This window comes from Oreochromis aureus, linkage group 22 (genome assembly GCF_013358895.1).
Source record: "Oreochromis aureus strain Israel breed Guangdong linkage group 22, ZZ_aureus, whole genome shotgun sequence".
Taxonomy (NCBI): Eukaryota; Metazoa; Chordata; class Actinopteri; order Cichliformes; family Cichlidae; genus Oreochromis; species Oreochromis aureus.
In genome coordinates this window covers 17105893-17118163 of record NC_052962.1, presented here as the reverse complement: position 1 = coordinate 17118163, position 12271 = coordinate 17105893, and the positions used below count along the sequence as shown (strand labels likewise).

At 37.8% G+C, this 12271-nt stretch overlaps 1 protein-coding gene across 1 annotated transcript; it reads left to right on the top strand.

Annotated features, from left to right (window-relative positions):
* The first annotated feature begins 4074 nt into the window (after positions 1 to 4074).
* On the top strand, positions 4075 to 5507 carry LOC116311956 (lactose-binding lectin l-2-like). The gene is made up of 2 exons (XM_039605114.1): positions 4075 to 4151; positions 5010 to 5507. Exons 1-2 carry the CDS (start codon positions 4075 to 4077, stop codon positions 5419 to 5421), a joined length of 489 nt encoding a protein of 162 aa, XP_039461048.1. The 3' UTR covers positions 5422 to 5507.
* Positions 5508 to 12271: the final 6764 nt, after the last annotated feature.

The following is a 12271-nucleotide window of genomic DNA, read 5'->3' as shown; positions in this document are numbered from 1 at the left end:
ATTTTCGAGTTTTCCAGCTAGCGTAGACAAGACTAAGTGTCAGGATTTCAAATGAAATAAAACTGTGTTTGGGTGTACCCCTCATGTCACACTATGACAGCTGGGAAACCCCAGAGACTTGGATAAGTGGAGGATATGGATGGATGGGTGCTAAAATGTTTGCATATACTGTAAATATCCCAAAGGACACCGCATACAATAGCAAAGGGAAAATAAATTGTGTATAAATCTTACAACTATGAAAATAGGTTTTTTAAAATGACTCTAAGCAGGCCTGCCACAATAAGCTCAGCCCTCAGACGACTGAAGAGGGGGAAGCTGTGCTTTAATTACACTGTATAAAGTGGTAGTGGGATGCTGCTGACACCAACTGAGGATATAGTCAGGCAGTGGAAGGAACATTTTGAGGATCACCTTAATCCCACTGTCATACAATATATACTGGAAGCCTAGACAGCTTGCCTACCACTGGGAGTGAGGTCACAGCAATTGCTCGGTGGCAGGAACTATTGGATGAATAAGATTCGCCCTAAAGGCTCTGGATGTTGTAGGGCTGTCGTGGTTGACATGTCTCTGCAACATTGCGTGGAGGTGCCTCTGGTTTTTTTGTTTTTTGTTTTTTAAATCCTCCGTCTGTTGTTGCCACACGCATGACCTTGGCTCCACTGTTTGTCTGAGAGAGCCAACCTGGTGTCTATCCACAGTGAGGGGGAAGAAAATGTTGTGAAATCCTTGATTGAGAACTTTGACCACGCTGAGGGACGCAGGTGGGTTGGACTTAGTGAGAACCATTAAGAAGGGAGATGGATGTGGTCCAATGGTTGTCCGATGGATCAACTAGCACTACATCAATCACACAAATGTACATGGCCAAAAGAAACAAAAAGTAAAATAAGCTAATTATGAACATTTTGTTGTTTTTGACTGCTCATGGTCTCCGTCACTTATTTTAAATTGCCTACATTCTTGCTTGTGTGAGTAAAGCCACAGGAACGAGCATTGACTATGTGACCTTCATACAAGGTTGCATAGTTGTTAGATGTTTGATGTTGAGCTCTGACAGCTGCTACCTTTTGCTAATTGTGTCACAGTTTATGTACAGAAACAAATGTATTAAAAAAAAATTGTCTTAAAAAAAAATACCGACTCTATGTTCATTTTCCTGTTATTTAAAAATGAAACAGTGATTGTGGTGTTTGTGAAATCATTTTTCTTAATGTCTCACAGCTCCACAAACCATTAATGTGGCATTAAATGCTTATTTAAGAACGAAACTTCAGTAAACGGAAATAGTGGAAGTTAAGATGAGAGCTGGGGGAAGAACAAAGCTTTTAGATAGCAACAACGTTGCTTATTTGTCTTCATTTTTTAGTTTTTTTAATTATTATTTTTACCTGAAATCAATAGACATTAATTTAAGATCGACCTGTGTGTGAACTACATTTGAAGCTATGATGGAGTGATAATGGAAGTGTGCTTCCTTTTGGAAGATTTTTGTTTTGCTACTACATTGTCAACTATTCTAATAATCAGTTAATCTGTATGAAAAAAAGTCTCAATTCTCTGATTCATGGTTCTCAAATAAAGCTTTTTTTTTCTATTCAGTTCAATTCAGTTTTTTTATATAGCAACAGCTGCCTCAAGGTCCTTTTCCTTTTCTCTTCTCTGAAAGTAAACTAAATATGTTGTAATTGTGGGCAGAAACACATTTGACAACACCATCTTGAGTCTCTTCAAAGCTGACGTTCACTGCAGCCCTGTTCAAAAAAAATTTGCACTAAACATATTTTTGTTCTGCCCTCTCCCGTGGAGCATTTGCCTTTCTTTACCCTAAAAGAGTTGAAATGTTTTATCCATGGTTGTTCATACATGTTAATCCAAATGTGAAGCTGTTAAAAGAATAACTATAAAAAAAAAAAGGTTTGGTGATAAAATATTGCATCTCCCAGTTCGGCTGAAGGTTGTACACTATTCTTCAAGAACCTTCCACATAGATGGTTTGCCCCCCTTTCCCTTCATCTCCATCTTGCCTTCTTTCTCTACCACAATAACAACTCCACTGTTGTCACAGTCTGGCTGAGGCAGACTGTATGTGTTGTGAAGAGCGGACCCAAAATGCAAACACGAAGGAACTTGGACCAAAACTTGAGTGTCAACAAAAAGCGAGCCGTTTAACATGGCTGATAAAAAGGTACAAAAACAAAAGGCAGATGCACACAAGAAAGAACCTAACTACAACTAAACTGGGAAAACTAGATGCTAAACACGAAAGGTAAAGAACAAAACCTTGAACATTGCAAAAAACCTAAACATGGAAAATCCTAGAAACATGGCGTGGAACAACAGACGACCTGACAAAGAATGAACAGAAACACACAGACTAAATACACACAAGGGTGATTAGGGGAAGTGGAAACACATGGGGAAACAGCTGACACTAATCTGACATAACGAGACAAAGGAAGCAAAATTGACTACGCTGACATAGGACACAGACCTTCAAAATAAAACAGGAAACGTGAAGCAGACATGACAATACAAACTTGATAACATAAGACACGCAGTCAAAACAGCCTCACAGACAAAGGGTGAGGGAAACTTAAATATAGGGGAAGAAGACACAAGGGGAATCTAAATGAACAAATGAGCTTAGATAACCTAATGAACTTAAAAATAAACCAAAAATAAACCATAAACATAAACATCAAAATAAACTAAAACTCAGTTTTTGGTCGCTTTATTTGATGTTTATTCTATTCAGTGCTTCTCTGTCTGTTTTCTCTGTCTGTTTTCCACTGACTGATTTTCAGTCTGCGTCATCCATGCCATGTCTTTCTGCTTTAACTCTAATAGTTAGCTTGAGTTCTGTCTCTCTGTGCCAATCCTTTAAAAGACTGGCAAGGTACCCAGCTTCTTTTTTCTGATCTACCCCCAATGCGAAGGAGTAACAGGTCAAGCTAACTTAATTTAGGTGAAAATCAGGTCATGGCCAAGGTCACACCAAACTTCACAACAATATACTAGACGTTGGGGGACATGAGTGCCTAGGTTGGCTCAACATTTGACCTTGACCTTCATGCTTCCAAAAGTTGACCTTGAAGAAAATGTCAAGAAACCAAATCAAGTAATATATCACATGAAAGGGCGTGAAGAGAGCTGTACAACACACTTTTTATTTTTTCAATACAATGCCCTGCGACATCACAATGACATCATAGATTTCTGCCAATACACACACACACTGCATGAATTTATCTTAAAATCTCAACTTTTTACATAAGCAAAGAGCTTTCAGCCAATCTGCTCCAATCATATGGATAGATAAGATAATAAAATACAGTTCTACGATGTCATGCTTCAAGGTCATAGGTCAGACATGAGCTTGTTGTTATAAAAGCCGGCTGATGTTGGTAAGTTGTAATAAAAGCATCATAAAACATCAAAGTGCACTCTCCTTGTGCTCTTATTTTTTTCTGCCATCTGACCAAGTGAGCAAAAGTACTTAGAAATATACAGTGATATGTAACAGTTTGTGAGGGCCCAATTGATGCCTATATAAAGCAGTTCAAATTCACATAAAGTTAGAGATATGCTTCCAAATATTCGCTCTTATCATCAGAAATTTCATTAAAAGCCTTGATCTAAAAGATGAAAAAAGCCTTCAGAGAAAACTGCACATCTACCTGAAAGAAAAGCACACAAAGGTTGCCATGGAACTGCAGAAATGTTTAGACCAGAGCAGTGGTGTTGAGTGACACAGTTGCTGTCGTGTTATCACGCTGACCTTTTTGGCTTTTTTATCCACTATGTCGATAAGGCCTTTTATGATACAATAAATGAAAAAATTACATCCCAAAACTTCATCATTTACTGGATGTGCTGAAAGATCAACAATTGTTAATTTCTTTCTCTTTTTTTGGCTTATGTTTTAGCCAATCATATCACACCAGCAACAAAAACACCCTCTCAGGCATCTATGTAAAAAAGCAGCCCAAATCTCTGGAGGAATCTTAATATCCTACTTTAAGAAGCTTCAACAGTACTTTATGACACTTTGAGACTTAAAGCTCCAACATGATCTTGCTCCTCTTCTGGTTTGGTCTGGCTCTGGGTGCTCCATCTGAGTCTACTCCTGATGGCAAAGAAATGAACCTACAACTCGGTAACTGTTCGATATTCTGGCTGCTCTTTTACTTTATTTACTTTTACCCTGATTTTTGTTTTGTTTTGGTTCATTTTAATGAACCATGATTTAAGTCAAGCACTCCAAGAATACGTTCTTTGTTTCAACAGATATTTTGATACAAATTTGTGTCGGATTATATATGGATACATTAGTCCAGTTTGTCCAGTGCCTTTACAGACAGACCCCCTTAATATCATGTTATTTGGAGTACAGGTTGATACATCAGATTAAGCTTTCTATGCTGAAATATTAATTTGCTGTTCAGCACTTAACAGTCATTTGAAGTCAAAATAAAATGTTGCTACACAGGCATCAGTTAGTAGATGTATTGTACATCATAAAGATACATCATAAAGATATATTGACCTAGTAAGCTAAAAATAAAAGAGAGGCTGTGTACATATTAACTGTCATCAAGATCTTGTGAAATTCATTTTCAGTATTAACTTTTACATGGCACAGAAATTCAACCACACTTGAGAATTGTTTAACAGTGGGTTTAATGACGACGTCGTGGACAGTTGAATGAGTGAAGATTGAATTAGTGTTATGATGATGATCTGCTGTCAAATATTGTAATCAAAAGAAAACAGAACAGTGTTAGTATTTTAATACCCAATATTATGAGCATGCTTTTTGAACATGAATTTCACAGTTCATCACAGGACATTATGGTTTTGTTAATTATGGTTTTTGTAATTCTAATATTTTTGAAGGTGCCTATGGCAAGTATCTCATTAACATTTAGTTTGTTCTGGATTTATAAAATCATAATCTTGTTCCTCGTCTTCTTTCTGTGTTTCCTTCAGCTGACCATGGAGTTAAAACTACTACGTGGAAACTGTCCCACGTTCTGGTACAGCTTCAACAGCCGCTGCTACAAATATGTTTCTGCACGCATGACCTGGGCTGATGCAGAGCTCCACTGTGTGTCACAGGGAGCCAACCTGGCATCTATCCACAGTTTGGAGGAACATCAGTTTGTGAAAGTCCTGATCAGTAACTTTGACCCCACTGAAGGATACACCTGGATTGGACTCACAGATCTCCATAAAGAAGGAGGCTGGATGTGGTCTGATGGTAGTCCAGTGGATTTCACCTATTGGACTTCAAATCAGCCAGACAACATGGGAGGAAATGAACACTGTGTTCATAAAAACTTTGGTATGAAGTGGAATGACAATCGATGTTCTGAAAGTTTTCCCTTTGTCTGTGCAACTCGCTGTTCTCAGTAACCGAGACTCTTACATATTAAAGAACTAGTAACACATCATGATCAATTAGAATGGTTACACATTTTGTGATTATTTACATATTCAAAGTAACTAAGTGTGTTGAAATTAGTTATTTACAGTAACTCTGAGTGTACATAGCCTGTCATCGTGCAAACAAATTTCTATGTGGAAAAAATAACACCTGTTCTAACCTACATCTGTACAAAGATGACTGAGGCTGCTCTTGGTTAACTAAAAAAGGAAGAAATGAAGATATTTGAATTGAGCTGATTCCAATAAAATGAACTCTGTCAACAAGTGCATCTTTGTGTGTTTGTGTAAGGGAGGGATCAGTGGTTGTTTTGACACAGGGTGCAGCAATATGTTATCCTGATAAGTGCTATTAATAACTACTGATTAGTACTACTACGATTTGTAGTCATGATAATTAATCCTTCACAATAGCAGAGAACTTTAAATGTCTCACTTCCAGGAACGTTAAACACACAGAAAGGGTAAACAGTCAAAATCAACAGTTTAAGCAATATGATGATGATAATGCTATTGAGAAAAATCCAATTATTGGCAGCTCCAGAAGTCATTTTTTATTTTTCCCCATCATAACAAAATCTGAGCTATAAACTCCAGTTTATAGCTCAATGGTAGAACATATGTCTAGTTGTGGCTGTGTTGTGGTCACTAAGGACAGGGCTGTAGCTAAAAATTTAGAGTTTGTTGAACCTGCTTCCAGGTTAAGGAACCAAAAAAGAGCTGGTTGATGTGATGATGCCCATCTCCTCCTTTTGCTGTCAAATTCTGTAATGGAGAGGAAACTAAAAGGAGCCTGGAAGCCGACATGGTTGCAACAGTATTCTGTCACTGTTATGAAAGTATTGTTCTTAAAGCGACATAGTTAAAAACCTGTATATAAAAAGGTTACAGTGTAAGATGATGATTATGATTCTTATTACTTCCAATTCTGATGCTGGGTTTAAATTCACCAAGTTATCTTGACCATGTCTACATGCCTAAATCTACTGAGGTGCCGCCATGTGATTGGCTGATTATTTGTCTTAATGAGAAGTTGAACAGCTGACCCTAATACAATCTAATACAATCTATAATGTCAAAAAAGAGCATCCCATCCAATCACATTTTACTTTGTCACTTCTTGATTCGAAGGGAACATTTTATTCTCTCAAAATATTACAGAAAATAAATTTGCTTATAGTTTTATCACATGTCACAGGAAGCTGATATTTCTGATACTGATTGCAAGTTGTAGATTCAGGGACACCACAAGTGCATTTGGCCAATGATATCACAGCAACAATGCAAGCAGCCTTTCTGAAGGCTATAGAGCCTAAAGAACTCAAACATAATCTTCTTTCAGTGTTTGGTTTGGTTTCTTCGGATGAACTTGAACTTTCCCTGATCCACAATTTTAATTTTGCTGAGGGATTCACATGTATCAAATTCAAATGCACTTAGAAGAAACAAGCTAAGTCAATGAAAGAGAGTCAAATAAGAGAGAGTAAATAATTTGTTATTAAAATAGTTTTAATTTAATTTAATTTAATTTATTTATTCCTCAATAACTCAATCATGATGACATGAGTCACTTGGACATTGTGGACATCCATTGGACATCCACGGTTACCACTTCATGCATAGTGCACCTTATATATGTATGGACGTATGCATGTATATGTGTATGTATATGTATATATATGTATTTTTAGTGAGTACGGTGTATGTGTATTTGTACATGTCTGTGTGCATGTACATGTCTATACTTGTTGATACTTATAGACAGCTATTACTTACGTAGTAATAGTAGTAGTAGAATAGTTGAAATTTATTACTTGCATTTTTCCACAATCCTATATCCATAACACACTCTGGGTATGTGTGTACATAGAACCTCAGCTACCGCTGAATACATTATATTATCTATTCTGGTATACTCTTTGTATTCTTCTGTTATCTGTACCTGAGCTGTGGTAATGCACAAATTTGGGATCAATAAAGTTTTATCTTTTCTTATCTTATCTTATTTAATGTCTTAATTGCTTATACTATGGCAACTAATAAATAAAACAATGTGTGGGGCAACAGGAAAAGACCTACATAATCTTATTTGAAAATATAAAGGAAGAAAAATTTTACACTCCGTTTTCTTTTCTTGATTCATTATAGGATATTACGAAAAAAAATCATCTAATTCTGTTCCTTTAGTATTTTAGGTGTAAATTAGGCATTATATTATACATATATTCAATGCGCTTAAAACATACAATCTGCAAAGACCAAAGGCATAACGTCTTGCAGGCCAACAGGTTAAGGTGGTTCCATCAATTATGGCAGGTTGTTCAGCAAAGCAGCTCCAGACTACCAACACCATGTTTGACTGTTGGTATAATGTTCTTTCTCTGAAATGCTGTGTTAGTTTTATCCCAGTTTGATTTGCTCTTTCTGGAGGCTCAGTGGTTTATAAAACAAAATCCTCCCTTCTAGTTTCTCTTCATTGTTTCGAGTTGATCAGTCCCTTTAAAACATCACAAAAATTGTGATGTACTTTTTTAGAAGTGTTGGATTTTAATGTACATGGTGCAAGTTACATTACAGAGGCTACATGCATGTCTTACACACACCCTTCAACATACACCACTGGATGTATTCGCTATCTTGAGCTTGTTTGCATTAGCAAAATCTTTTTTGTTGATGCTTCTTCAAGTCTCACAGGAGATCGTAGAGAAGTGGTTGTAAAAGGTTTTATGAGCACGACCTGAGACGATTCTATGTTATCAAGACAAGTGTCATAATTTCTTGCAATAATAAAAACTACAGTTGTTCTTGAACTGATATTCAGATGCAGACACAAAGGTCACACTAGTTAATCTTAAGTCATTGCACACAATAAATCATTTTTATATAGCATTTCCCACACACAAAGGCAATTCAAAGCATTTTACAGAATACAATAAAACAATTAAAGGTAACATAAAAGGAGCTCATTTAAGACAATCTGTAATTTGACAGAACGTAATTTTAAAAAACACAGTATGTTGCGACTTTCATCCACAAATAAAGCTGCTGCCGGTTGAGTTGGTTTTTATTTGTTTGAAAAGTTTGCAAAAGAAACCCATTCAACCAACCTCCCTCTGATGTACGCCAGTGTCAGGTAAATAACATGCGACCACCCCCCCATGCAATCACCTGAGGTGCAGGAAAATCTGAACACCTGTGTCACCATAACAAAAAAACAAAACATAGATATTCACTTTGGCTCTTACACAGTACAAGCTGTTTTCTAATAATAATAATAATAATAATAATACATTTTATTTATAAAGCGCCTTTCAAGACACCCAAGGACACTTTACAATAGGATATAACACATAATGGAAAAATGACAAAATGAAAAACAATAAAACAAAAGCACAAGATAAAATTAGTGTTTCTAAGTTTTTCTAAATTTAGTTGTTTTAGTCTCTTTGCACTGGCTCCCAGTCTGTTTTACAAGAGCTTTATTGGCATTTCTCCATTTGGGATCTGCCCAAAGAAACACAATCACCATAGTCAGTAACTACTTTCAAGATGTAGTTTTATGGGAGAACCTTTCCTGAGTTTTCCTTTAAATTTCCTCATCACTTTTTTATACACTCGTTTGTTTTTATCTGTTTTTATTGCTTTTGACAACATTTTATCTGTCTTCTTTTAAACTTGATGATTTTATGACATGATTGACGGTTGGGTTTGCTGCCCTTGTGAATTGGTTTTTAGCACTGACCTGGAAAAGTGCTTAATAAACATTATTTAGACTATTTTATGTTCACCTACAAAAACACATTGTGACCAGTTTTTACATGTCTATCTATAAAACATGCCTGTTTTATTAGAAATAACATAGGATTACAGAGGAAGCGTAGAGGTCGAAATTTTTTACTAATATTTGAAAGGAATTTATATTTACGGATCCGTGACGCTGACAATGTGAAATGTGTCACAAATCTCAAGGGCACATGTGATGTGATCTGTTTATCAGTTGATATGAGCACTGTGTTTAATGATCTGAGAACAAATAGATCTTGAAGTCTCTCAGAATTTTCATGTTCAGGAACTGTGACATTGAACTTCAAAATTTGTGTGTAACTCCTCAGTTTTAGACACTCATACAGAGGCTTTGTTGTCTTTTTTATTGTTAACCATGAAATTAGTTCACTAATTGTCATCACTAAAGAAATGCTTCCTCCTTTTAATTGCCAGTTGCAATTTATTTTTATCCAAACACACATTAAACCCAGGACTGTGCTGGGTTCAGGAAGAGACTCTCCCAGCCGTCTTGTCCCACGATGATGGCTTCTCTCACCAAGCTTGGGTTTTTGTTCTTTTTTGATTAAAGGATGTTAGCTACCGCTCACCGTTTGTCTTCAGGTTTTATTAAATGGAAACTTCCACAACAGTCTCATCTGACTAAAGGACGCACTTCTAGTGTGCATAATCCTTTCTTCAGGTTGTCCTTAGTATACTGCCTGGTCGCTTGGATCTCCAACAACCTCACTGACAGACCACAGTATGTTAGGCTGAAGGACATCACGTCTGACACTGTGGTCAGCAGCACAGGGGCACCACAGGGAACTGTACTGTCTCCTCTTCTCTTCACCCCCTACACCTCTCACTTCTGCTATAACTCTGAATCATGCCATATTCAGACGTTTGCAGATGACACGGCCATCATGGGGTGCATCTGGGATGATCAGAAAGAGGAGTACAGCAGTCTGGTGAGGAACTTTGTCACATGGAGTCACACAAACCACCTGCAACTCAACACCTCAAAGACCAAGGAACTGGTTGTGGACTTCGGGAGGTCCAGACCAGGTCCACTGCCAGTTCAGATAGACGGAGAGGAGGTGGAGGTGGTCAACACGTACAAGTACCTTGGGCTGTGGGTGGACAACAAACTGGACTGGTCATGCAACATGCAGCTCCTGTACATAAAAGGCCAAAGAAGACTGTACTTCCTCAGGAGGCTGAGGTCCTTCAACATCTGCAGGAAGCTCCTGAGGATGTTTTATCAGTCGGTGGTTGCAGGAGTACTGTTCTAAGCTGTGGTGTGCTGGGGGAGCAGCACAGCAAAGAAGGACTCATCCAGGAAGGCTGGCTCTGTGGTCGGCATGAAGCTGGACACTTTGGTGACAGTGGCAGAGAAAAGGACATTAAAGAAACTGCTGGACATTATGGACAATGCTGGGCATCCTCTGCACACGGTGGTAAATAATCAGAGGAGCCTATTCAGCGACAGGTTGCTTCTCTCAAAGTCAAGAACCTTAAAGGCTTAAAAACTCCTTTGTCCCACACGCCATCAAACTGTTTAACTTCTCATTGGAGGGGAAAGGGAGGGGAAACAGGAGGACAAAGGAGGGAGGGAACAACTTAACATTAAGCTATAGGGAAATCCTCTGGTTGAAAATCCTGTTTGAAAAAAAGCACTTGGGACAATTGTGCTGGTGACAGCTTTTGTTATAATATCAATAATATTTATATGAATATGGGATACTGTTACATGTTTGCATAGACTTTTGTGGAATATGGAGACACTCCTGGCATTATATGAGCAAAGTGAGACTCATTTTTTAGGGTTTGTGGAGATGAGTGTGAAGATCCAAACAATCCCTGTCAGTGATGGAGAAGCTTTGATGAATAAATTTGGTAAAAAGTTCACCAGCATGAAGGAAATGAAGTTCTCAAACTTTCCTAAAGAGGACCCCAGCACGCCTGCTTAAAGAAAAGTAAGTGTGCTGATGTGGATGCTTGCAGCGACTGCTGTATAGAGGCCATCCTGCTACACATGAAACACATCAGTGTCATAATTGTTAGTTTAGTCACGTGTTTGTTTCTTATCCTTATTGTTTTATCAGGGACTGTTTGCAAACATCTCAGAGAGAGGAGACACCAGCATCTGAACAGAGACTCAAACCAGCAACCTGCAGCTCCCTGCTTGGCTGCTCCAGTTTTCTCCTCACTCATGTTGCTCACCAGTGATTTCTAGCTGCCCACCCACACAGCAGGCTAGAATATGCACTGAGCCTCAGCACCATGGTTGCAATACTTGGACATGTTTTCTTTATTGAATAATGAACCAGACCCCAAAAAGTAAACAGCTGTTATTACTAGGCAACGGGAGCAGCATTTGGTGATGCAGCACCTGACATTCCTGACCATGTGGGCGGAGCATGCATGAAATGGAATGTTTAGTAGAACTGTGCAACACAAGCACTTAGTTACGGCATTTTTCATTGTATCCAGACAGTTAGAGACACATCTACAGCAGCATCTCTGTGCAGGACAAACGACAGTTGAAGATATAAAACATCGAAAACTTCACTTCACTTCTCTACAATACTTTGGTTCCTTTGTTTAAAAGGCCAAAATGAATCAAGGGAGATCGAGAAGAGGATTGGCGAGTGCTTCACCATACAGTACAGTGAAGTCTGAGCTGATTAACCTACCTACGAGAGGAATTTCAAATAATACAGGCTGAAAATGTCAAATTAAGAGATGAGGCAGAAAAATCAAGAGGAGAAGCTAAAAATTCAAAGTTTGAAACTGAGGTAGTATTGCAGGAATTACTGCATGTGGGTCTAAAACTTAAAGGAGAGAAGATGGGAAAACAACGGGCAGAAAATGAGAATGAAAATATAAAGAAAGAACTGTTGGAAGCTGAAAAAGCATTGGAGGAAGAGAAAACCACAGCACAAGAAGCCAAAAATAAATATCAAACTGCAAAGAAGGAGGCAGAAAATGTGATGCAGGAATTACAGGAGGTGCAGAAAGATTTTGAAGAGGAAAAAAGGAAAATGCAGTTGGC

Excerpts from the sequence above, each read along its gene's own strand:
- LOC116311956 (XM_039605114.1), top strand. The coding sequence starts at position 4,075 with ATGATCTTGCTCCTCTTCTGGTTTGGTCTGGCTCTGGGTGCTCCATCT. Across the intron at positions 4,152-5,009 it reads CCTGATGGCAAAGAAATGAA|AAAACTACTACGTGGAAACT; the intron begins CCTACAACTCGG and ends GACCATGGAGTT.